At 42.8% G+C, this 27,930-nt stretch overlaps 1 protein-coding gene across 1 annotated transcript in view; it reads left to right on the top strand.

The window, feature by feature from the left end:
* ABCA13 (ATP binding cassette subfamily A member 13) overlaps positions 1–27,930 on the top strand; it is a 227,009-nt gene that overhangs the window by 112,031 nt on the left and 87,048 nt on the right. The window contains exons 28-32 of the mRNA XM_073329650.2: positions 4,848–5,097; positions 5,521–5,671; positions 9,089–9,207; positions 16,268–16,355; positions 25,305–25,413. Of these exons, the coding sequence (XP_073185751.2) occupies positions 4,848–5,097; positions 5,521–5,671; positions 9,089–9,207; positions 16,268–16,355; positions 25,305–25,413 (717 nt within the window). The remainder of the gene's footprint in view (positions 1–4,847; positions 5,098–5,520; positions 5,672–9,088; positions 9,208–16,267; positions 16,356–25,304; positions 25,414–27,930) is intronic.

Here is a 27,930-nt window from a genome sequence, read left to right as displayed (position 1 = left end):
AGGGACCCTGGAGGCATTCCGGCTGCCTCAGAGGTCTGGAAACAGAATCCTGGGGCTAATCCACTAGTATGGTACATGCTTGCATCCCCCTTCCGTTGCCATGGCTTTCAAAGCCACAGTTAAGCCTGCATATATGTTGCTGCCTGTGTGGGGCTATCTGGGGAATTCAAGCATAAGAGTCTCTTAAATTGTGACTCTAGCTGAAATTAAAGTGATGCCAAAGTTTTCAACCTTCGTTAAAGAGCATGAATGGTGAACTATATGGGACTGATGCAAAGTAGGGAGCCAAAGGTGCAGATTGTGAGTTAAAGAGGTGAAATTTCTCCAAGGAAGATACTGCTCCTTTTGTTCCCCTCCAGACATGCTAATTAAAATGGTCATAATTTCCAGTGAGTAATGCTTAATATTTCATCACTGGGCTTGATATTTACTTCCTGTCCCCTACCTGTTCTCACCAGCCCCCTCGGTGTAAGTTACAAAAATACAGCCTTAGTTAAAGACACTTTTATGCTGTCTTCAGCAAACTCAACTTGTTGTATGGTTTATAATATTGCAATTTCTTATGACAAAATGTACAGAATTTTGAATGTAACAAGAAACCCATTGGCCAAGTTCTGTGCAATGGACCATGTAGATCAATGGACTTTCACTGAGGATACACAGTATGGGAATGAGCACAGAATTTGGCCTATGCTTTTCAAAAGCCAAATGTCTGAAGTATCATAGCATCATAGAATATCAGGGTTGGAAGGGACCTCAGGCGGTCATCTAGTCCAACCCCCTGCTCAAAGCAGGACCAATCCCCAATTAAATCATCCCAGCCAGGGCTTTGTCAAGCCTGACCTTAAAAACTTCTAAGGAAGGAGATTCTACAACATCCCTAGGTAACGCATTCCAGTGTTTCACCACCCTCCTAGTGAAGAAGTTTTTCCTAATATCCAACCTAAACCTCCCCCACTGCAACTTGAGACCATTATTCCTTGTCCTGTCATCTTCTACCACTGAGAATAGTCTAGAACCATCCTCTTTGGAACCACCTCTCAGGTAGTTGAAAGCAGCTATCAAATCCCCCCTCATTCTTCTCTTCTACAGACTAAACAGTCCCAGTTCCTTCAGCCTCTCCTCATAAGTCATGTGTTCCAAACCCCTAATCATTTTTGTTGCCCTTCGCTGCACTCTCTCCAATTTATCCACATCCTTCTTGTAGTGTGGGGCCCAAAACTGGACACAGTATTCCAGATGAGGCCTCACCAATGTCGAATAGAGTGGAATGATCACATCCCTCGATCTGCTGGCTATGCCCCTACTTATACATCCCAAAATGCCATTGGCCTTCTTGGCAACAAGGGCACACTGTTGACTCATATCCAGCTTCTCGTCCACTGTCACCCCTAGGTCCTTTTCCGCAGAACTGCTGCCTAGCCATTCGGTCCCTAGTCTGTAGCGGTGCATTGGATTCTTCCGTCCTAAGTGCAGGACCCTGCACTTATCCTTGTTGAACCTCATCAGATTTCTTTTGGCCCAATCCTCCAATTTGTCTAGGTCCCTCTGTATCCTATCCCTACCTGCCACCGTATCTACCACTCCTCCTAGTTTAGTATCATCCGCAAATTTGCTGAGAGTGCAATCCACACCATCCTCCAGATCATTTATGAAGATATTGAACAAAACCGGCCCCAGGACCCAACCCTTGGGGCACTCCACTTGATACCAGCTGCCATCTAGACATGGAGCCATTGATCACTACCCATTGCCCTACAATCTAGCCAACTTTCTACCCACCTTATAGTGCATTCATCCAGCCCATACTTCTGTAACTTGCTGACAAGAATACTGTGGGAGACCGTGTCAAAAGCTTTGCTAAAGTCAAGAAACAATACATCCACTGCTTTCCCTTCATCCACAGAACCAGTAATTTCATCATAGAAGGCGATTAGATTAGTCAGGCATGACCTTCCCTTGGTGAATCTATGCTGACTGTTCCTGATCACTTTCCTCTGGTGTAAGTGCTTCAGGATTGATTCCTTGAGGACCTGCTCCATGATTTTTCCGGAACTGAGGTGAGGCTGACTGCCTGTAGTTCCCAGGATCCTCCTTCTTCCCTTTTTTAAAGATGGGCACTACATTAGCCTTTTTCCAGTCGTCCGGGACTTCCCCCAATCGCCATGAGTTTTCAAAGATAATGGCCAATGGTTCTGCAATCACAGCCGCCAACTCCTTTAGCACTCTCGGATGCAAGTAAATTCAGCTTTTGATATTATCTCTATCTTCATCAGTCCAACTTCTCTCCCCTTATCTGTATCAAAACTAACTCTTTTCTTCTGGATTTGTACTCACTGACCTTTCCCCCTCCCTCTGCAACTGCCATCATTTTATGTTTAACTGAGATTGTTCTCTATATAAAACACCGCCCCATGCCAATATGAGGAGTCACCTTTCAAAATTAAAGAAGAAAATTCCAGTGCACCAGAAGAAACCATGAAAGGCAAGAGACAATTGACTCCGAGGCTAACTGAAAGCACCTGCACAAACAATGGTTAAAATCTAGTGCAGAAATAACATCTATGAACAGCTCAATACATAGAATGCAAGATAAGAGGGACAAATCTAACTAGATATGATAGTTCTTCTTAGATCTTATTGAGCCCTAGTGCAAACAAGCCATTCGGTCTTACAACACTACAAACACCTGCTGTTAAAAAGCAACCCCAGAGACCAGTGTATTTTAACCGAAAGAGAAAGTAGAAATATAAATATATAAACACACACACACACACACACACACACACACACACAGAGAGTTTGGCTAACCTGCAACTGAATGGTGGTAAGGGGCATGGTAATAGTGTTACACATATTTGAAGGGTATTAATGTCAAGAATGAAGAGGAAGTAATTAGCAATATTCACAGGGGTTTAACCATGGATGGGGTTTCCCATAGGGTAGTGATGGAAGATCTGTCAGCTGGGATTTGGAGCCATCAGTTTGGTTGGATAAAACATTAGAACATGTTCTATAGGGGAGATTCCTGTATTGACAGAGAGATGAACTGAATGCATTAATGGGACTTTTTCACGTTTAGTTCCTGTGATATTACAATATTTTCTCTTGATAGGTGGCCCAGCTCCTATTAAAGCCAACTGAAAAAGTCTCATTGATTTCAGTGGGAGTTAGATCAGATCCTTGATGTCCACACAGGTCAAGACTATAATAACAGGCACTTATCCAGGGATTCCCCACCCACCCTCATGGCCTCGGCAAGGGCATGACAAAATTGTATACTCAGCACTCTCACAGTTGTGCACAGGGCCCCAAATGCGGCAGAGATGAGATGGGACCTTGGTCCCACCACTCTTTTTTTCATACCTGCGGAGCAGAGGCAAAGGGAGAAGAAACACTTATGTCACTTGGCTAGTCATGTGCAAATTAAGTATTGGTTTTGCAATGGGCACCCATTTACAGTCTGAGCAAGATGTTAATCAACAGGTTATGTGGGCGTGTGGGAAAGAAAAAAAACAAGAAGGGTCATCCTGCTTAGGAGTGAGAAGGAACTTTTGAAACTATATCTGGGGTGCAGATGAACCCCCAGTTATCCTGTCATCTATAAAGACGAACTGACAGCGGCCTTGATCTTGTGAAAGGGGGGATTTCAGCCAGCCTGGTTGAAAATGCTGAGAAAATGACATAGGATAAGGTATCTTGTAGGAGATGTTATGCTTTTGCTTTCCAATATTCTTACATTCTGTTACTTGAATCTCTGTTCTTCCATGAAGTGAGCTGTAGCTCACGAAAGATTATGCTCAAATAAATTTGTTAGTCTCTAAGGTGCCCCAAGTACTCCTTTTCTTTTTGTGAATACAGACTAACACGGCTGCTACTCTGAAACCTGTTCTTTGATAATAAACTTATTCTTTGTGTGTGTGTGTGTAAGTAAAATATGTGTTGTGTGTTACGTAGAGTGAGGATCCTGAGTTGAATCTTGGAAGCTGGTGAGTACTACTCCTTTGGGAGTAGCAAATCAGACAATCGTGTGTATGTTCAGTGGAACAGGTACTGAGCATTGCAGAAGGATACTGGGAGGATTCGGGGATTGGTGTGTGCCTATTGCTAACCTGTAGAGGGAGAGCAAGGCCTGGAAGGTTGTGCTCGTGTTGCCAAAGGCTGGTGGATTCAGGGAGCTGATCCACAGCCGGCACAGACAAGACTTCCTCATGCTAAGGGCAGATAATAGCGAGATGCCTCACGATTCTCAGGGGGAACCCACGGTTATCATAGGATCATGTTGCACCATTCCAAATACCACTGCAGGTGGCAAAATCCTCTCTGGGTTGCTGTGGCCAGATTTGTGCATTTCTGAGGGCCCTGTATGCCTTGTGGAGCAATGCAGCTCTATAGCGCCTCCTCCTGAGGCCTGTGGCTAAATGTTGAAATTTGAGAGAATATTTGTATAGCACTTTGAAAACACAAAATGCCTTATACCGAAAATGGTATGCAGGATTGTTTGTGGGTTTATTGTTCCAGTTCCTTCGAACTGCACCACAGCCCATACTTAAGCAAAACTCTCATTGACTTCCACCATTGACTTCAGTAGTTATTTTTATCTGAGTCAGGAGTGCAAGATTGGGCCTGTGATTTTGTTTTATCATCATTTGTTGTTATGGCTGTTTTATTTTTGTCCTTGATAAGAGACTAAATGTTTCCCAGGGAAGGTAGAGAGAGAAAGAGAGAGCTTTTTTTAAAGAGGTCATCATGTTCTCTGTTTACGGATCTAGCATCAGATGAGAATCATGTGATTTCCCAGAAATGACAGTGCATGTTTGTGAAGAGCTTTGTCTGTCTCCCGGCAGGTAGCTCACTCCTGGATGCCCGGAGTGTGCGTGGAACAAGGCTTGTTCTCACACAGATTGCTGCCCTTTTAATGAAGCGGTTTCACCACACCAGGCGAGACTGGAGAGGAGCTCTATCAAATGTTCTGCTCCCTGTCCTCTTTGTCGCCATGGCAATGGCGTTGTTTACTGTGAAGCCATTAGCTATTGATTATCCTTCACTCAAGCTGATGCCAGGCCTTTATGACAACGCAGAATCCTCCTTCTTTAGGTAAAAAACCCGTTTATCATCATCATCAGTAACTCTGGAGCAGGATCGTCATTTTTGATTATTTAAGTTTTTTTTTCTCTAAGCAGAGTAATCAAACTCACATTTTCTAGCAAATGGATTTTTTTAAAACAAAATGTCTTGAGAGCTGCTCACCCCATCAAAAATTTGTTAGTCACTTATTTCAATTGTGTGGATAATAGTGATGGGTAAATTGCATCTATTTGAATAACAGAAATGCATCTTATTATGTGCTGAGGCACAAAGCAAATGGTGGAGAAAGGACAGAGGCTTTGGATCAGGCTGGATTGGGCAATCTCTTTCAAGATGGGTCATTACCATTTTTATATAATGTATATGTGTGCACACAATCATACACATGTGCATATGTTTATTGCTTTAGCTTATTTCTGTTTGGTTTACTAGGTCTGGAGGCATTGCCTATAAAGCTTTCTTGGTCTACAAATGCAAGCCAGCAGTTATAAGATCTAGCGTCTCTGTTATTGAACTTTTAACTGCTGTACTTATGGCTGTGGAACGTACTAGCTCTGCAGGTGTTTCCTTTGGATCTGTCAATGTCTGTCGGTGCAGCCCAGTTTACAGGGTCCGCAGTCCTTTTCTATACCAAGTGCAGACAACAGACTGCCACAATACTATATATTGCCTTGCAATATTGGATAGAGATGCTTCCTGCACCTGACATAGGTCAAAAAGGAGGATGCAGGTTGTATCATAAAGCAAAAGTCCATACTGTTGAACTTATACATGAAATGTGAAAGACTTAAATTTCTTTTTTATGGCAACTGATGGAGATTCATGCCAATAACTGGAGGATAGGCAGAGTTAAGGTCCATGTAGTAACCTTTACTTTGAAATCCTTCACCATTAGTTTAGTTTTTAAAAAATGTTAGTTTTTAATCAGTGAAATAAACTGTGAGCTATTCTTCTGTCTCAAAGCTATTGTGACTATATAGCTAGGGCACATGTTTTGAACAGAGTTATTTTATGCTGCCTCAGTTTCTATCTTGTACTTGAATGTGGATCTCCTTAGTTCTAATGACCTTATTTATTCCCCCTTTCCTCTGAGCAGCACTGAAAGTGATGATCTAGGAAACCTTTCTTATGTGCTGTTGAGACATTTTGCAGGCCAGGATCACCCATGCACCTATTCAAGACAAGATGTGTAAGTATGAACAATGCAACTTTTTTAAAGTACTAAGTGACTAATGATTACTGCTGTTGATACAGAGATTCTCGCAAGGGGGAGTGAATCAATAGTTACTATTTACATTTCATGTTTTGTAAGATTTTATGTTAATGTTATAATATTTATTCATTAAACAGTTATTAGCTATTAGCTGCCTGAATAGGAATAATCTTCACTAGATGTAGAACACTGGATTCAATCTTTCCTTATGAAATGTAAGTTTAATAGAATATATTATGTATTATTATTATGTAATATATATGTGCCTCCAAAAGTAAAAGAATGGATAACATGGAATCCTGTGATTAAATAATTTTATGTAGTATGTCCATACAGCTTATGCTTTGTTTGACCATTTTAGTATGACTTTTAAAAAATTGTATTGATGAATGAGCTGGGTTCTAGCTGAAATGCATAATAGGCTTCTAAGTCCCATTGAAGTCTGTGGGAACGTTCCAATTAATTTCAGCAGGATTTGGATCAGGTCCGAAGTCAGTAAGAATGAAGGTTGGTGATACAGTCAGTAACTGCTAGTGACACTATACTGAATCAATGTTCGTTAAAGAGAAGGCCAGATTTTCCAAGTTAGACATTACTGGTTTGGGTAGTATGTTTACTTGCATCCGTGTTACGCACACAAAAACCTGGTGTACAACTAATTGGCTGTTTGCTCAGGGAAATATTGATTTGCATGCACTTGTCAGATGTTTGCAGTGACAAGTTAGAAGCCACTAAGTGAGAAATGTCAGAAGTTATTACACTGATCCACGATGAATAAAACTGACATTTCATTGAACAACAATACAACCATGGTTTTAGCACCAATATTGTGGAGGTGGTGAAGATGGAAGTGGTCAAGATACAGCATCTGTTTGTCATTCTTTCGACATCCACTGTTAGATAAAATATTATAGTTTATCTTTTAATGATTGTTCCTATTGTTATTTTTGCTCCAGTAGAAAAAATGATTCATGCTGGCAGACTGAGCCTAGTCCACCACAGGAATTCTTGGATGCATGTGGGTGTGTGACAGATCATCGGGTATATTTTATTCCTTTCCTTAACAAAATGAAACTAATGGATTGGGCTCATTATGACTGGTGATTTTCATTCTGTCTCTAGTATTGCTTTGACTTAATTTTCTAAAGTTTTCAGGGAAATAATGTATAAAATAATATTAGGCTACATCTAGACAAAACACTTGCCGTCACTATGTCAACCTTGTGAACTATCATATCTTCCAGAAATGTATCACTGTGAGGACACTGTATATGAAACAATTTTTTGTTAAAGACATATTTTCCCCAAGATAGCTGTCAGACATTTCAGATATAATTTTGTGTAAATCTGAATGTGATAAGCCCAGCAAAACCAAGATCTGGGCATTTGTGGAGTTGGGGCTCAAACCTGTCTTAGCAGCATTTGTTCTATGGCTATCAAACTCAACTTGGCAGTGCAGAGAAGGCTGGGGACTGGTCTCATCTCCTCTTCACCCTTGGAGGTTGGGATGGGGTGTTGGAACCCAGTGAAACACTAGCAGGAAGCAGTCCTTGTATGCAGGATAGCACAAGGACTGCAAATGTGGCCTGCAACTGCACAATGGAACTTTTGCCCTCCACCTTGTGCGCTTGTGAACAACACCACTCTGGGGTTTTGTTAGCCAAGTGCCCCCTATCTATTCCCAAGCCCTCATTTGCATCCTGCAATAGTCTTGTAACTGTAATAAGAATGAACAGATCACTGCCCCACTTCTACCCTCTATTACTGTAGTTTATTCTTATCTGCTCTGGAGATAATAGAGCTTAAGCTTGGGGGCTGGGGAGGGGGCAGAGAATCTCTCTATATGAAAATGTTCTATTATCTGAATATAATGTACACTGCCATCAATACCAGCAATATTAGGGTAAAAAATTGCCCTCCATCGTGCTCATACCACTTGAATTGAGATAACACAAGTTAGAGGAGTTGAACTTATATCAGCAGGCAGAACTTTGCCTTTAAGACAATATGGAAATTAAACTACAAAATTAAGTGGTTAAAATACAAAATAATGTTTAATAAACTGAAAGTTCGTCTAATTTCAGGGTTGGAAGAGTGTGTTCTCTCCCCCCCCCCCCCCAGCTGATAGAAGTTAGAAATCTGCAGGTTATTAGGACAGCATTTTGAGTTCATTTGCTCACATTTGAAAATGAAGCCAGCCTCTGAGGAAAAGATCTTGGAGTAGATAGTTGTTTGTGAGCTTATGTCCACCATATTACATCCCTCCTCATTCACCAGATTTTTGTCTCTCTTCTTCCTACTCTCTGGCCCAAAGAGAGAATTCCCATAAATCATTAAAGAAAGTTTTCATGTATTTCTCATCAAACACATCACATGAATTTGAATCCTGTCTCCCCCTCATACTCTGTTCAATGAATTTTTTGTGTTTATTTTCAGCTTCAGCAGATGAATGATAGTGGCTGTAAAAGTCTCATTGCCTTTTCATTGCTGTAAACTTTCCCAAAATTGCATGATAAAAAATGTTGTTTCCAAAACAAAGTTGACTGATAAGGTTACAACGAAAATAAAAGGTGGCTTTGATTTACTAGTGACAGTTACCACGATTTCAGATGTCCTATGAACATAAAAAACATACCTAATTTGTTGAAAAGTTATAAAAGCCAGAAAAAGCCAATCCAGCTGAAAAGCAAGGCAGTAAAGTTTGAGTGTGTATTCAGAATCATGGCTAAAAAATAGTGGCTGAGGTTTTTAAAATAACCTTACTGATATATGTATATTGTTTTCCAGAAGTGTCCAACCTTCAATGTGTCTGCTGCCTACCTGGAGAACAGGAAAGGGCATGTTCTGTACAACCTCTCGGGTTTCAGTGTGGAAGAATACTTAATCATGTCTACAAACAAAGCAAGGTAATTTTAAAATTCTTCTTTGAGTAGTGTCCATATGGGTGTTCCGCTGTAGGTGTGCTTGCGTCCCTGCATTGCTCGTCGGAGAACCTCAATAACAGTGTCCGTTAGGCCCGCACATGGTCTCTCTCTCCTCGTGCCCCACCATGACGCTAGCCCAGTGCACAGGGGCTAATCCTGCTCAGTTCCTTTTCAACCTCCAGGGCTAGAGATTAAGCTATTAGCAATCTGTTTATGACCATCACCTTCTTTTACATTTCTATAGTTAGTCAGTCTCCCGAGACTTAGTTGTAGTTTTTTCTTTTTGTACGTTCTTCCCAAACAAACAGACAGACAAACAAACAAACACACTTCCCCCACAAATCCCCCACCCCAACTTTTTCATCGGAGACCCTTCACCCCACCCCACAGGGTTCACTGGGCTTCAACAAATGTCTCTCCTGCAAAGAGGCCATCCATGTAGCAGACAAGCACTCCCAGTGCATATGCTGCCTCAAGTAAGGCCATATTCCACAGAAGCGTGGACTCTGCCAGCAGCTCAGATCCAGGCCTCGCAAGGACAGGGTGTTGAGACGGAAGATTATCTTCACGGAGGCAGTCCTCTAACCTTCCCTGGACCCACACCGAGAGTCACCTGGCAGACATGAGTCTTCCCCATAGACCTAAACATCCAGGGTTTGTGAGTTGAAGAAATCAGCCAGAGACCCCTCTCTCAAGTCATCAAAAAAGAGAGCCGGAAGTCCCCAGAGTGAGCCCTGAGCCAGCCGTAAATGATCTCTGACATGCTTTGTATCCTTGGTACTGTTGGTACTGAGGTAATCCCAGCCCGGTTCCCACAGCTCACAAAGATCTGGAGCGGTATGTAACATTGACATGCCTAAGGACCCGATGGGGACAGGCACCAAGTCAATGGCACTGGAGGACGAAGACAGGAGCCAGCACTCCACTAAGAAGATGCTGCTGGTATGCACTGTAGCAATGGCAGTGGCATCGATGCCCCATCCGGCACTGGACTGGTCAGTGCAAGCAAGATCTCCAGTCCCTTTGGTTCTGCCAGTGGCTCCAAGTCAGTTGGTACTGTCAGAATTCCGGCACTCTAGAGATCTCCGTGTATCCAACATACCAGAGACTCCTTGGTACTGGGACCTCGACACAGAGTCTTCTCCGCTGCCCCACGCAGCCCCACTCTCCAGTGCAGACTCAAACAGAGAACCAGAGGAGGTCGTGTCTCTTTACTCCTCTCATGCTCCCTATGATGCTCATTACCAAGAGGGTCCTCAGTCATACCCTTAGACCTCCCCACCATCACCACCTTAGTAGAGCCAGCCATAGGCACCAGCACCAGGCTTTATGCTACCACCATATTGGGATCCTTGGGCTGCATATCACCCCCCCATGCCTCTTGGGCTTCTAGCCTCACCCATGAACCCCTGAGATGCTTCCCCTCCACCACAGCATCCAGAGCCTTGGAATCTCCAGAAGAGATTGTGGAGGAACAGGATGGTGACATTAAGGAAGCGGTGACTCTGAGTACCAACATCTCCTCCTCCTCCTCCCCAGATGAAGCCATCATGCATCCACCACTTTTGTTGGCCTGTGAATTCTGGCTTTTCCACAATGTGGCAAAGAGAGTTGTAGATACTCTACAGACACCATTAGAAGAAATCAAGGACACCTATCACAAGGTCTTTGACATACTATGCTCCCCCTTGTCCTCTAAAATAGCCTGCCCTATTAATGAGGCTCTCCTGGACCCTGCAAAACTGTACAGCAGACCCCAGCATCGGTGGTGCCTACTTGAAAGCGGGCCAATAAATATTATGCCCCAGATAGGGAGATGGAATTACCTTTCTCCCACCCTCCACCCACCTCCATTATGATGGGTGTTGTGAACTCTTGTGGTCATCAACACCAAGTGAGATCCACTCCCTACAACAGGGATTAGAAGTGCTTGGACCTCTTTGAGAAGTAAGCTATTCCTTGGCCATGCTACAATGAGTTGCCAGTTACCAAGCCCCAGTAGCAAAATATGACAATGTCAACTATTTGAAACTTAGCAACTTTATTGATCAGCTGCCTGAGTTGCACTGTGACCAGTTCAAAGCCGTCATTCAGGGTGGACAACTAAGGGCCAAGATGGTGCTATAATCTGCCCTCAATGCAGCTGACACAGCAGCCCAATCCATCTCCACAGCGGTGGTTATGCAATATGTATCGTGGCTACACCTGTCGGGCTTCCCTAAGGAGATGCAGTTGACCATCAAAGACCTTCCCTTTGAAGGCACTAAACTCTTCACAGAGAAGACAGACTTCTCTCTTCATATCTCAAAGATTTTAGGACCACTCTCCACTTCCTGGGCATCTACATGCTAGGACAAAAGATAAAATTTAGTCCACAGCCCCAGAACAAACCATGCACCTCCCAATACCTTACTCAGCACTACTACAAGCCACGGAGGAAGAAAACTAAATTCCCTGGGCCTAAATCATCTGGCCCACAGATCCTTACCATCCACTTCCAAGCACCAATTCTGATGTGTTAGTCAAGGCATTGATAGATCACACCACCCAACTACTACAGCTGACCACCGCTTCCTACCCATTTGACTACCACCGGGCAATGTTGTGCAGGACCTGGGAATGCATAACATCGGACTGATGGGTCTTGGAGATTGTTCAGAATGGCTACTCCATCCATTTTACCTCCTTACCCCCTGCCTGTCCCTCTTCAGGGACAGTTCTCACAAGAGTTTACTACGACAAGAGATAGTTTGTCTCCTCTAGTTAGGAGCCTTAGAGCCAGTACCTCAACATCTACAAGGCAAACGTTTTTATTCTTGCTATTTCCTAATACCCAAGAGGAAGGGAGGTTGGAGACCCAGATCAGACCTCTGAGCACTCAACAAGTTTGTCAAAGCTCAAAAATTCAAGATAGTCACTCTAGCAATGATTATTCCACTGCTGGAACAGGGAGACTGGTTTTCAACCCTTGACCTTCAGGACACGTACTTCCATATCTCAATCCTACCATCTCACAGATAGTTCCTCAGATTTACCCTAGGGCAAGACCCCAGTACCAGTACAGAGTACTCCCCTTTCAGTTATCAGCCACTCCAAGAGTATTCTCCAAGGTTCTCTCAGTAGTGGCTGTGCACCTGTGCTCTCAAGGGATCATGATGTACCAGTACCTGGATGACTGCCTTCTCAGAGCTCAGTCCTTTCAAGAGACTCACCGAGTCACCAGATCTACAATAGATTTATTCACAGAACTAGGCCTACAGATCAACGCCCAGAAATCAACTCTTATTCCAGTGCAGCACCTGGAATTCATAGGCGCTGACCTTGACTCCTTACACGTCAGAGTTCTCTTATCTTAACACAGATTCCTCTTTTTGGCCCTGTTCATGGACACTGTTCAAAGCAGCCCACAAATATCAGCCAGACACTGCTGCCATGTGCCCCAGACACTGCCTACGCTGGGGCACATGGCAGCAGCTACAGCAGTAATACCACATGCCAGGCTTCACATGTGATACCTCCAGATGTGGATCAGTTCAGTTTACAGACCAAACAGAGACAGACTAGATAAATGTCTGTCACTGCCCACCAGGATCAAAAAGTCCTTGGACTGATGGAAAGACCTAGCAGATGTTTGCAAGGGGATCCCGTTTTCAGAAACCTCCCCATCGTTGCTTCTCACCACCGATGCATTCATCATAGGATAAGGCACATATCTAAATGACCTCAGGACACAAGGCAGGTGGTTATCCACAGAGATATTTCTCCACATCAACCTCCTCAAACTCAGGGCAGTCAGGAATGCCTGCACCCATTTCCTCCTGCTGATCAAGGGATCACACATGAGAGTCCTAACAAACAACATAACATGTTTGTACTACATAAATTGGCAAAGGGGAGCTAGATTGCCTCTGCACAGAGGGAGGATAATTTGACCACACTATCAGTTGCTTACCTTCTGGGCACTCAAAACTTGATCGCAGACTGTCTGTCGCAAATTCCCCCATGACCATGAGCGGGAGATAAACTCAGCAGTGCTTCATGACCTATTCAGGTGGTGGGGGACCAACCACAGACCTGTTCGCCACTTACCTAAACAAGAAATGTCCATGCTACTGCTCAGAGCAGGGATGGGACAACACTCCCTGAGCGATGCTCTCCTTCTCCCTTCGGACAGGGACCTTCTTTATACCTTTCCTCTGTTTACCCAACAGTCAAAAGTCCTATTAGAAATAAAAAGAGAAGGAGCATATGTCATACTGATTGCTTCTACTTGGCCAACAGACTTGGTATCCTTACCTGTCACAACTCGCTATGTGCCCGCCAATCTCTCTCCAATCCATTCCTTACCTCCTCTCGCAGAACAAAGGACGCACCCTACATCCCATCCTGGGGATTCTTGGCCTCAAGGCGTAGCTCCTTCATGGTTCCAATACACAGAGAGCTCCTGCTTGAAGGAGATACAAGAGGTATTACTGCAAGGTAGAAAGTCCTCGACATGCCCATCTTACCTACAAAAATGGTCCAGGTTTTGGATTCAGTGTACTTCCACACAAATCTCTCTGGCATCTGCAACTTTTCCAAAGATCCTAGACTATGTACTAACACTTTTTTCTTTTTTTTTTTTTTTAAATCGGGACCATCAGTTCCTTCAGGGTCCACCAACTGGCTATAGCAGCCTTTCACAGTCAAATAGAGAGCTACTGAGTGCTATCACACCCGACCACTAAACAATTCCTTAGGGATATAGAAAACCTTTTCCCACAACCCTGACAGTCTACTCCCATGTGGGACCCAAACCTGATATTGAAAGGCCTGACTAGACCTCCTTTTGGCCTTGTGGCTACCTGCTTGCTTACATACCTTTCAATGAAGAAGGCCTTCCTGATTACAATTACTTTGGCTATCAGAGAATAGGAGAAATAGCAGCTCTGATGGCATAGCCCCCCTATGCAGTATTCTTTCGGGACAAGCTTGTGCTCAGGCCAGATCCAAAATTCATCCCTAAGGTAATGTTTCCATTCTACATGAACCAATTTATTCACTTTCCACTTTTCTACTTCAAGCCTCACTGTGACAACAGGGAGGCTATATTCCACATGCTAGATGTCAGGAGATCCCTAGTCTTTTACCTGGATAGAACGAAGGCTTTCAGGAAATCTCTTAAACTGTTCCTCTCTATTGTGTAAAGATTGAAGGGCTCAGCAATATCAGTCCAGAGACTCGCCAAATGGATCTCAAACTACATTAGATGATGTTATCAGATCTGCATCATGACCCCACCAGATAATATTCGCGCACTCTCCACGAGATTGTTCTCCTCATCCGTTGCCTTCTTCAAGAATGTCCCTATCTCTGAAATCTGTAGAGTGGCGACATGGGCATCAGTCCATACCTTTTTCAGAAGGTGATCGCTGGGGACTCTGCCTCAGGTGCCATCTTCAGCTCCACAGTATTGTCATCTGTAAGTGACCCAACTCCGAAGCCCCAGCCTTCTGGTAGGGATTTTGCTCAGAGGTCACCAACAATGGCGCACTCATAGGGACACTACTCGAAGAAAAAGTTGCTCACCTCAAGCAATAACGATGGTTCTTTGAGATGTGACTCCCTATGGGTGCTCCACAATCTGCCCTTCTCCCCTCTGCTTCTGAGTTCTTGTCAATGACTCTGTGGTAGAGAAAGAACTATGTGTGTGTGGGGGGGGAGCGGGAGGGGTGTTAGCCCAGGCACATGGGCTAGCCTTGTGGTAGGGCACAAGGAGAGACAGCACATATGCAACGGACACTGCTACCAAAGTTCTCCAACCAGCAGTGCAGGGATATAAGCACACCAACAGAGGAGAACCCATAGTGGGGACACATCTTGAAGAACCATCATTACTACACAAGGCGAGTAACTTTTTCTTTCTCAGGGTTTCCTCTTAATTAATCAGTTGCCTAGAAAAGTTGTCCCAGCCAAGTGGATAACAGACACTCAGATAGTACAGTGTTGAGCAGCAGTATAAAACCCTAAGATAGCATTGATCAAATGCTTGGTCACGTACAGACAGATCATATGTGTGCCAGCTAAATTGTATATGTGCAGCATGGGACTTCCTGCTTCATAGGCCTCTTGGAGCTATGGGAGAATCTTAATCTGTCACTGGTAGCAGGGTTTATATCCACAGAAGCTTCCCATTATTTACACTTGCGCTTGAACTGTATATGTTTGGGAGGGTGAGTGGGCCTGGGCTCTCTGCACTCTTCCTCTCTTGCCATTCAGAGACCTCTGTTGGGGTGGTGTTGGCAGGGCAGTAGATCTAGGCGTTAATACTACATAAAGATCAATAGGACAATTTACATTTTTCAGAGCTATTGTTGCAGGCCTTCTGTAGACTCAGGCATTGCTGTAACACTCCACTCACATTTCAAGATTTTCTTTGCAATTCTGAGAGCTAGAAACTGACTTTTATTTAAGTGAAAACTCTGATTCTGGCGTAATCATATGACTCCAGGTGCCGGGGCTCGACGTGGCACCATATAGTGCCTATGCGTTACTTCAGCCCGGCTTAATTGTCAACCACTGAAGAGTGCCATAATTACAAACATTTGAACAGGTGCAACTTTATCAAGAAGAGGGAAGTGTTACACATACATGCGAAACACGACATGAAATTGATTTAATAACATGGAGGAAAGTTATGCTCTTAGGGTAAATGACCAAAACACATTTTGAGTGTTGGGAACTTTCAAAACTACCCCTTCCTTGCTCATCAGCTTATTTGTGTTTTCCTTTTCTGAAAATACAGGTTTTAACTGCAGGTTTCAAAGGGAAAACATTTGTTGGAAGGCACATACCATTCACCTGTATAAAAGGAGTAGATTAGACGTCTCTTTCAAATACAGATATCGTGATTATATGGGGCTGAGCTGTACTTCTAACTTGAAATGTAAAACAATAATAAATAAGTTTATGAATTCTGTGTTGCAAGAAAACATTTCTTACAATGCTAAGAAAGGTAAGCTGCTGACAGACAGCCTCCTATTACTTTGTTTTGTATTACCAGATATGGAGGCTGGTCTTTTGGTGTGAAAACATCCCCTGAACTTCAAGACCAGAAACTGAATAAAACATACTCTAAGCCTCTGGTTAAGGTAAGATATGCATATAGAGTCCAATCCGTATTGCAATGCCAAAGTATTCAAATTCCTAACTCCTTGGCACTTAACATAGTTACAAACTGACTGGTCAACCACACCTCTCATTTGGAATTAGAAGCATGCAATCAGGCAGACACACACACACACACACGCAAATACAGTACAGAACCATGTTAAATGTAAACTACTGAAAAAATAAAGGGAAAGTTTAAAATAAAGATTTGATAAGGGAAGGAAACCGTTTGTGCTTGTTTCATTTAAATTAAGACAGTTAAAAAGCAGCATTTTTCTTCTGCATAGTTAAGTTTCAAAGCTGTATTAAGTCCATGTTCAGTTGTAGATCTTTGAAAGAACCATAATGTTTGATTCACAGATACAAACATTTCAGAGTTACGAACAACCTCCATTCCCAAGGTGTTCATAATGCTCAGGTTCTACTGTAAAATAATGTAATTTTAGAATCCTTGTGTTTAAAATTGGGAAAAATCCTAAGATATTTTTAGTCAGTTACTCTGTCCAGGATTGTTGTATTACCCTGTGCTTTGTGCAATTCGGTCGTAAATAACTCAAATGAGGGGTTTCCATCACTTCCCTTGGGAAACTATTTCACCGTCTAATAGAGCTCACTTTTTAAGATTATTTCCCGATAGTCAGCCTACATTTTTCTTTATTTCCCTTCTACTCCTACTAAAATCAATCTCAAAATTGGCTGAAGTAAAGTGAACTATCGATTGTGTTTTATTGATGGCTATTTCAGTCTTGTGATCAATATTCTTTTTTCTGAACGCAAACAAACTAAAATATAGCAATTTCATTGCATTTAAAAGAGTAAAGATGTGGATGTCTAGAGTAGCTACTGCAAGAATAATAAAGTAAATAGTACTTATAAGATGCTCCTAAAATACTTTACAAATATGAGTAAGTATTATTCCCCTTTTACAGCAGGAGAAACTGTGAGTTCACGTCTTGCATGAGGTCACATAATAAGCCAGAGGCTTAGCACCCAGATCTCTCGGTTTCCAGACTATGTTTTAACCAGTAAATAATTCTGTCTTGCACTGTACCTCACTACCAGAGGTTTTCCTGATTAACTGTTTTGGAGCGATCCATTAGAGGCAGAGACTGTAGGAGTAGTCCTCCATCTACCAAATTCAGACTTTTCTTAAGGCTTTTTGAAGTGCACTGGAAATATTTCCAGAGAGGACACTGTAGAAGACTGGATGAGACCTATGGTCCATTGGGGATTTAGGAGTCTAAGAGATTTTAGTGTGTTTCCATTGGTTGTAAGACCTTCCTCAGACTACCTGAAAAATCTTTGAGGTTCATACAACTGTTCAGAGAACTTCTAGACCCGGAGTCCAGCAACATGAAGGGGAACAGCAGTCTCCCAGATGTGTTTCAGGGTCTCTATGACTGACCTCTGTTTTGTGTTTTTGTTGAAATGAAGGGCACTGAAGAAGCAAGTTGCCATGTAAGTTAAGGGAGCTGACGTTTGAATGTTAAATTGGAGCTGGACGGAAAGAAGCCCTGACCTTAAACATTTTATATAGGTTGGAAAGGGTATAAACTTGTTGTTTTTGAAGTAGAGGTGGAAACATTTATCCAAGCCTTGCCCCAAACTACCAGCAGGGGCAGGAGGTTAGTTATTAAAATGGGACATGCACACATCCCTTATCTGAAGTTTGGTTTGGCACTTTTGCCAAATCTGGATTTATCCATCAAAAAACCAACTGTTTACATTTTATTTTTTGGTTCTTTATGGTTAAGGGTATGACTCTGTTATGGAAGTCACTAATTCCATTACTTTACGGGACCTCCATGACTTCTGCAGTGGCAGGGCTGGAGGAGCTGTCGGCTCCAGGGCCATCAGGGCAGGGGTCCCAGGGTTGAAGCAGCAGGGGGTGGGGAGGGTCAGCCCCTGCCACAGGAGCAGCATTGGGGCTGGAGCAGCTGCTGCGGTCAGCCCCGGGGCTGCCAGAGTGGCCAGCTACGGGGATGCCAGAGCAGTTGCCCCCAGGACTGCTGGAGCAGTGGCTGGTGGCCTGCCCCAGGGCCACTAAAGCAGCTGGCTGGGGGTTGTCCCCAGGGCTGCTAGAGCAGGGGCTGCCAGTGCAGTGGGCCCTGGGGCCTGCCAGAGTGGTGTCTGGTCCTGGGGCTGGAACAGAGGCCTGTAACACCTCCCTCCCACCCGCCCCCCGCAGCACTCCCACTGTTAGTTCCCACTCCCACAAAGTATTTTTAGTGAAAGTTAGGAACAGGTCATGGGGTTCCCTGAATTTTTGTTTATTGCCTGTGACCTATCCCTGACTATTACTAAAAATACCTGTGACAGAATCTTAACTTTATTTATGTTCCCCCAAATTTCTTGCAGCTTTGAACTCTTGACTTGATCAGTGCATAATTGTGCACTTGAGTCCAAATGGCTACAATATACTGTGTTTCTCTGTCTGCTGTTTTTGTTTGTTTGTTTTGGTCTTTGGCATCTACTCCACCTGTCATCAGCAGAAGAATAAATTATAGTTATACTGTTAGTGAGTAAGCTTCATTTTTCAGAGCCAACTTAATAGTGCATTAGACTTATAAAGGGCTCTATGTTATCTAAACTACCTCCTTAAAGTGGCTTTCAACTGATGTAGTGTCAAATTGTTGCATTAACCTTTCAATAATTAATGACCAGTCTTTGACCTTTTGGGCCTGTTCACAAGACAGTGAATGTACCATTTACATAGCCTTTTATGAACGAAAATGGGAAATTTGCATATGAAGAGACTTACTGTACGATTCATTACACAGCAGAAAACCTCTGAGTCCTACACAAATTATTCCTCTCCACAGCAGGATGTACATGACAACTAACTTCCCACTCCAGTTTTAACAATACCTAGCCAAAACATGGAAGGTGACAAGCACCTTAAATGCATCTTGTTCCAGGTATGAGACAAAAATACACCCACAGTGTGTATCACATACCAAGCATGTTTGAAAAAACTCTGGCATTCGACATTCAAAGATGACTCATGGAACAGGAGTGTGTAGCGGAACTCAATAGCTCATCCCACCCACACCTGCCCCTTCCTTAGTTGTATTGCGTGTTCATTGTCTATGTAATCTGACCTATAAAGTGTTTGTTGCAAGGTGGCTTGCTCTTTTAAGGGTCAGAGGGCTGGGGCCAGCTAACTCTAGTTACTAAGGAGGCACACCTGAGCAGGGGTCGGGCGATTCCCCTATAAAAGCAGCAGGAAGCTTCAGGGAGAGGACACTCAAGGAGAGCCAACCAAGGGAAATAAGCAGCAAGAAGGGAGAGTCTCCTGTTGTGGTCCCTGATATGAGGAAGGGAGACTCCAGTTGGGAAGGGTGTGGCTGGATAGAAAGCCTGTCTGGAAGTTTGATTTCTATTTGGAGAGAAGGCCTGAAGGCAGGTCAGGCCTTGCATCTTCTCCAGCTGCTCAGATAGAAGGGAGAGACTGTGCCAGCTTAAGGCTGAGGTGAAAGACTTTTTTCTGTTTGTGAATTTCATGTGAATAAAATCAGACCCTAGGGAGGGCTATTGTCATTGGACTTGTGAAATCCTGTGTGGAGTTTATTTAAGAAGCCCCTTGAGGAGGGAAACTGAGGCAAGAGGCTGCTTCCAGGGTTGTGGTGAGGAGGCACGTGCGAGGCGGATGACCCATTGACAGTGCTATATAAGTGCTAAGATTCATATTCAGACATGTATATAACTTATTGTACAAAAACATCTGAAAAGCCTAAGCAAACCTAAAGAAAGTTTGAGTTCTTGTTGTGGTCTGTAATTACGAATTTAGGGGGCATCCCCCAGATAGTTCTTTCTCTAGTTTGACCTTACCGAGTTGTCACAGGTTCATGGAACTGAGGCAATATGAAATCAATTAGATCCCAAAGTAGCCTGTGCCTATTCACCATATAATTGTAACGTAGAAAAAAAAATGTTTCTCACTGTGGAAGAAATTTGTCGGACTATGAGTAGAAGATAAAATGATGTAAATTCACAATTTGATAGCATTTATCTAAGGAACACCCAATTGCTCTTCTCAAAGGCAGTAGAATTCCACTGCAGATGAATTTTACTCATAGGTACTCGAGGGAGCGAGAGATATACAACTTTTAATGAACCAAGTAAAATATAACCATTCAAGAACACTTGGCATAAAAAAAAGCATAGATGGTAAGAGCATTGTTGGGACACAGAACTCTTAGGAACTCTCCTGGATATTAACTCTCCTTGTACGTGGAGACCACCCCTGTCAGGGGAGAACATGTACAGTAACCTTGGCAAAATATCTGCTGTCCTTCAAAGCGTCCCCCTGTGATATTTGTAGAAATATACATATATAGGAATATATGCATATATATAAATGTAACCCTTCTGCCCGTCAGAGTTGGCAGCAACAAGGGCCGGGTTCAATATCTAGGGGTTCCATTCCAATAACACAATGCAAACCGGCTCGAGCCCCCACCCAGTGACCTGGGACCAATATATACCACCCCCGCTGGGCGCCTCCAAGAGGCAATACTTCCCCTCTCGCAAGCACATAGTCTGAGTGTAGCAAAAGTCTTTTAATAACAGAGAGAAACAATGTGGCATTATGTTGGGGAAACACCACCAACAGGATTCATAACACAACCCATGAGCAAAAAACCCACCTCAGGCAAATTGGGGGCATGCCCTTTTCCCTTTGGTTCTTGAGTCCAGCAACCCCAAATCACCCAAAGTCCCAAAAGTCCAATGCCCCAAAAGTCTCTGTCCCTGGTCAGGGCAGCCCCAGAGTTCGAAAGTTTATCTGCGGAGCTTTACCTCCCAACCTGGGTGGAAATAGGACAGGGGTAAGAGGCACCTTACGTGATCTGAAGCTGACCGCTCCATAGCGGCGCTCCACTCCGCCAGCCGCCCCACAAACTCCTTCGCTCAGCTGCGCTCCGCTCCGCCAGCCGCCCCACGAACTCCTTCGCTCAACTGCGCCCCGCTCCGCTCTGTCAGCCGCCCCAGGAACTCCTTCGCTCAGCTCCATGGCCCACAAGCAGCTCCTGCCAGCCACACACTGCGCCGCATCGAACTGCTTCACCAGCCGTCCCACAAACTGCTCCACAATATATCTTCAGGCTCCCCCACTACTTAACACAACACTCAGTGATTTCAGCTCTTAGGTGAATTCAGCTTATAATAGGGGAGCCCCAGTGCTGGTGCACTGTCAGCCCAAAGTGAGCTCAGCAGCCTATAACTAGACTTCTAATGAAATCAAAATTAGCTCTGATATTCCACAGTGGAGAAAGGAGGAAGTGCAATTAGCATGTAAGGCCCTCACCAGGGGGCCCATGCCACCAAGTATTAATACTTGTCCCCAGCCTCTCTCCATTCACACAGTTTTGGAACCCATGACCCTTGCCTAGCGAGTGCTACTTAGTTGATGGTGAATCCCTCCATCATAACAAAAGGCCACGTACAGTTCCAAGCACAGTTCCCATAATCAGGGTAATAACAATTTATTCTTCCTGCCCCAATAACAGAGACACTGGGGATCCCACAGCAGCCAAAGTGACCATTTGGGCAGCTATGGTCTCATTCTAGGCGTGGTGGGTGTGCCTATGCAAATGAGATCGGCCCCTGAAGTTCTTTTCCACAACTTGCCACACCTCACCACCAGATGTCAGGGTGGAGCTCATCCTGACACTGCTTACATAAACACACATCTATCTGAGTATTTTTTATGGTCCTTATCCCTGTAATATCTGAGCACCTTATAGAGCTTAATAGTATTCCTTTTTACAGGTGGGAAACTGAGGTATGTGAATAAATTAATCTATAGTCACACAAAAAGTCAGACACGGTTAGACAAATTAAATAGGAAGAGGAAGTTACAGAGACAAGACTTGGACCCAGCTGTCCTGAGTCCCATTCTTATGCGCTATTCCCTCAATCATGCTTGCTACCTGTGATTAGGCTCTACCAATTTTGAGAGTTAAAACTGGTCCTGTGCTAGAAGGGAGATTTTTCAAGGTTTGGCATGTCAGACCCAATTAGAAAACCAAGATTAATCAGCAGTTTCCTCCCCCATCTTTCACCTCACCTTAAAAAATGTTATTCACATGGCAGTGTTTTGTCTAGTAAAGCTGCGTGTTGTTTTGGATGGAACTAAATACCAATACCTTTTTTTCAATGTTGTGGTCGCTTGGTTCAAAATTAGTTGTGCTCAGACTTTTGAAAAAGAACCAGATGCATCCTCTGATGAAGATAATAACGTCAATGACTTTTTTTTCTTTTTGCCAGATTATAAATGATTAAATATTTTGCTTTAATTTGGTTATTTCCTGATGGCCTGACTCAGTTACATAATTTTATCTCACTCTTGAATGAACAATGCTGTGAATGCTCTGAAGATTCTGTGATTCTAATTACTGTGCAGGACTTCTAAATGTATTGTTAAAGACAATGCTATATTGTCATTTTTTTGCATTCCTTATTATTTTGGTTACATTATGAAATTTACTAGGAAATTCTGTGAATACTTATTGAGACCTCTCCCCTGCCTCCAATTAACTGAGGATGTGTCAGCAGAATCTTGCATTATTGTTTTTTGTAATTGCTTCTTTTTGTCTTTACAATGTGCATAATTGCAATGGGTTCCATTACATATGTTAAACATTCTTATTTGGGAGGATTTTAGCAGAATAGATAGAGGAAGAAATGGGATGATGTGTGGGGGCATTGGCTCCCCTTGCTAGTTCAGTATTGATTCTGTTCTGGCACATGGTTGCACAGGTGACCAGGAAGTGTAGAGATCTGAAAGTTAAATATTTGGAGACTGTTCCTGCACTTTTAGTAGGTCCCGGGCTTGCTCTTTTTCTGATCCAGTAGGGGGTCACCTGCTGATTAAATAGTTGTCAGGTCTCAGACTGGAACATAGAAGAACCCGATGAGCCACAAAACAATCCCCAATTCATAATTCTTTACAGTCAGTAGCTGCACACTAGAGTTAGCTATACTCTAGAGCAATGAGATAATTATTTTTCCTCCAGAAATGAGACCTTTTTGTAAATAAAGATTCTCTCATCTGTACAAATAAATATTCCCTTTGTGTAAAGAAGTTAAAATTGTTGCCATCTAGTGTCCGTTTGGTGGCCTATGTGAAATGAGTTGGTGAGGGTCAGCTGAGTTCCTAAGGACGGGTATCCACCAACAACCCCAACTATAAATGGAACTCATTACCACTTTTGTTGGTAGTATCAGCTGAAAGGGCATGGAGATTATGCTGTTTTCTCACCTCAAGAAGTGGTAATTCCATTAAAGCCTGAGGCATATTGGTTAGGCTATGGGACAGAAACGAGAAACTGGAAAGGAAACTGTTCCTTGGAGAAGGGTTGGGTTGTACCATAAAGGTATTACTCTATTGGAGAAGTGTAGAGCTGCATTGTTCAAGAAGGTATTGTGCCCAAGCTTGGGCACACTGCTTCCCAGAAGTCCTCATTGGGCAGAGGTGGGGTGGGGGGGAGCATGTTACAACACCCATTAAGAGCAGTATTCTTGCTTTTCTATGCTATTGGCCTCATTCCTCCATGCCCCTTATGGAGTGGCTAGCATAATTAGTTTCATGCAGTCCCTGCCTTTGAGTCCTCCTTTCCCACCCACCCCCTTTTCTTGAGCATAGGGTCAGAGCACATTTTAGCGCCAATTGTTGTGTTTTTCTGTTGCTTGCAGATCTCATTTTCAAATCTCAAAAGTAAAAAGTTCCTCAAAGTTTTATTGTTTTCTAAATTCTCCCACTGGGTTTCAAATTAAACCAATTAATGTTCCCTTTTCAGCACAAATAGGAGAGTTATGTGTTTCATGTATATTAGACTTGGCATGATTTAAGGGGCTTGTCAGGGTTCCCTCCCCACTCTGAACTCTAGGGTACAGATGTGGGGACCTGCATGAAAGACCCCCTAAGCTTATTTTTACCAGCTTAGGTTAAAAACTCCCCAGGCACAAATTCTCCCTTGTACCTTGGGTTTAAGTAACGCTGCCACCACCAAGTCATTTAACAAAGAGCCAGGGAAAAGGACCACTTGGAGTTCCCCTTCCCCCAGCAATCCCCCCAAGCCCCTACACCCCCTTTCCTGGGGAGGCTTGAAAATAATATCCTAAACAATTGGTTACAAAATGATCAAAGACCCAAACCCCTGGGTCTTGGAACAATGGAAAAATCAGTCAGGTTCTTAAAAGAAGGATTTTAATTAAAGAAAAAGTAAAAGAATCACATCTGTAAAATCAGGATACTTTATAGGGTAATCAGATTCAAAACACAGAGGATTCCCCTCTAGGCAAAACTTTAAAGTTACAAAAAAATGGGATACACCTCCCTCTAGCAAAGAGAAAATTCACAAGTTGAAAACAAAAGGTAATCTAACGTGCCTTGCCTTACTTACTTTTTTTTATAATATCAGAGACTTGTACAGGATGGTTTATAGGAGAAGGAGTTCTTTTGACCTGATGCTTCTCTGCTTTCCCCAGAGAACACACCACAAAGCCTCCCCCTCCCCCAGATTTGAAAGTATCTTCTTTCCCCATTGGTCCCTTTGGTCAGGTGCCAACCAGGTTATTTGAGCTTCTTAACCCCTTACAGGTAAGGAGGAATTCTAGGCTACCCTTAGCTGTATGTTTATGACAGGGCTGGTTTAGATGATCCACTAAACCATGAGTTCTCTTCCCTTTCCTTTGTTGCTAGTTGGATGGAGAGCCCTGGAATGGAAAGGGTTTGCAACAACTGTACTCAGCCAAAGGACCTCTACAGCTCATTTGATTCTGTTCCATCCAGATCAGCCCATCCCATGCATGTGGCTTCTCAGAGGGGCACATAGCTCCTATAATCTTACATAATTCCAGGGTATTAGGATCTGGGGTCCTGGTTCAGGACCCCTTTCATTTAACACCTCTGTTTTCTCTCTTAGGTGTGGTACAGTCAGAAAGGTTTCCATTCACTGCCGTCTTACTTAAATCAACTCAACAATCTTATTCTGTGGATGAATTTGCCTCCTTCTGTGGACTGGAGACAGTATGGTAATATTTTTCAAATCTCTATTCAAATGTGCATCCATCTCTTTCTAAAAATGCTGATTTAAAAAAAGAAAAGAAAAAAGAAGTAGAAAAAAATGGAAATCAAATTAAATAGCAGTGTGAAAACATGTGGAGATGTTTAAAGTCCCCCAGAAGGGAAGAAGTAGACTTGCATACTTTCAGGGAGGTTACAAGATGGGGGTCCCATAAAATAACAATGTAACTAAGAGGTTATATGTGGTGTTGAACTGATTTATGTATATATTATAATAATCAAAAATTACTGTTCCAGAATTATTTAATTAAAAGTTTTAAAATTCAAAATATGTATTCTATTTTGAATCATAAGCATTTTCAAATATGAGACCATTTTGAAAGTGACATTGCATGTTGGGTCCAAAGCTAAACCAGAAAGAAAGAGAGAGAGAAAAAGAGAGAGAGAGAGAGATTGTGATGCTCAGCATATTTAATGATAAGTTCTGAATGAAATCTCCTCAATCTGAATGAAAACCAGACTTTCGGGTTATTTGAAATCCAAATGGACACTTTTCTTATAATGAGCCAGATCGAAATACCAGATCCAAAGATTCCTGAATTTTTGGGGCACTGAAATCTGGATCCTGTTCTGCATTTTGCAGCTTTGGTCCATCTCTACCCAGATTCTATTTTCTCTTTCTTTCATGAGGTCCCTCGCAAAGGAACAATTAGCTTGTCTTGGAGAAAATTAAAAGTAGGTTATCGAAAGCCACAAAAGGTTTACATTTTACCTATTTTATTCATCAGGACTATTTTGCAATGGTTGCAGGTAGAGCTAGTTGGAATGTTTTGACCAGGTCTAGTTAGGGTTGATGGTTTGTATTCTGGTAGCAGAAGACATCCCAGTCAGGATTGGTACCCCATTGTGTTAGGCATTCTAGCCTATAGATCTAGAAGTGCTCGGTGAGATTTGGGAGACTTTCTCCAAACTAGGGATGGAGAAGTCAGTGCAAGGTAGTCAAATGGATTGGGGTAGTTTTGTGCTCTTTTAAATGAGGAGAGGATGCATAGTAGAAAAGGTTCATGGGAAATATGTGGAGTCTTTGAATGACTACTGCATTAAACTGGCCCAGTTTCTGTAGTTTCCTGGTGGTATACCCTGGTTAAACATCCCTACAGGTAGTTCATAAGCTGGAAAGCACTGTATTTATTACCATAATGTGTGTCTATGGCACAGGCACAAAAAGGATGGGTTGATCATGCTGTAGAGACTCAATGGAGGAGAAAGGGACAGGATCATCTTTGAAAGAGAAAGGGGTCAAGACGTATAAAAGTCGGTGGAGATTTTCAAAGGCACAAAGGGCAATTAGGCTACCAAGTCCCATTAACTTTCAGCTTTCTCTTATTTTGGTGGAGAGAAACTCTGTGGAATTTGAGGTTAATGCTACAGAATACATGTGATTATTTTTTAGTATAAGGCTGTTTGTGGGCGGAAAAAAGCATTTTTACAAGTACAGCTTTGTTGTCGCATCTCTGGAATGGGTTTTGATGACATCCGGAAGGATAGATTTAATAAACATGTAACTCTGAGGTAGGAAAAAAAACAAAAACATGGTGTGCTTTCAGATAGGAGAGAGAAATTGAAAGTAATTTTTAGAAGTGGTGTTCAAAAGGTTACTAGGGATTATTGAATTTCCGGATGGTAGACTATTTGTTAATGTTTTTGTTTACCTTGGATAATTTCATCTCGAGACTCGTGTTTATGGAGAGTGCAAGGTATATTCTAGCATATTGCTGAAAAAGGCTTTTAGAAAACTTGTTGAGATGTGTATCCTTTCTTGCATTAATGCCATTTTTTCTGTTTTCAGAGGATAACATTTTCCTGTCAAGATGAATAATACTGTTGAATTTCTTTCTTTATGTGTCAAGGGAATAATTGGACCTTTCAAAGGCAACAAAATAGATATTGTTTTACTGAAAAAGACTCACTAGAATATGAAAGAACATAGTTTTGCCTATAATGCCAAGCAGAGATGTGTAGGCACTGTGGTGCAGAAACAAATCTTGGGATAGGTTGATAAAGTCCTACTTGCCTTACTTTTGTGAGTAATCCAGTTGACTCACATAAAACCAGCTGGATTAGCCCCTCTTTGGCATAAGTCTGAGTGACATAGCTCATGGGTAAGAGGTTAATTCTGGCTTCCCCCCTGTCCTTTCCTCACACAGGAGAGGAGCTGCTAGAATATTTGAGGAAGAGAATTCATGGGTTGCCAGGGTTCTACAATAAGTTTCTGAGAACTAAGTTAGAGAGGTCTTTTCTTTTAGCTTTTACAGTTCCTTGTTTTGATTAATGGGTTGCTCCTGATAAAAAGGCTTTGACTTCTGCTGTGTCATCCCAAAATATTAGTTTGACTTTGACCTTACTAAGTTTGTGTGTGAATGGGGGTGGGGATGGTTTAGTGACCAGCAGAGATTTCCTCTTGAATGTTGTCCAGCAGTATCAATAGCAATGGAATCTGGCCTCCCGCACCTCAAAAAGGTACA

The sequence above is a fragment of the Lepidochelys kempii genome, chromosome 2 (genome assembly GCF_965140285.1).
Source record: "Lepidochelys kempii isolate rLepKem1 chromosome 2, rLepKem1.hap1, whole genome shotgun sequence".
NCBI lineage: Eukaryota > Metazoa > Chordata > Testudines > Cheloniidae > Lepidochelys > Lepidochelys kempii.
The sequence above is the reverse complement of the archived record's forward strand: the minus strand, read 5'-3'. Positions and strand labels throughout refer to the sequence as shown.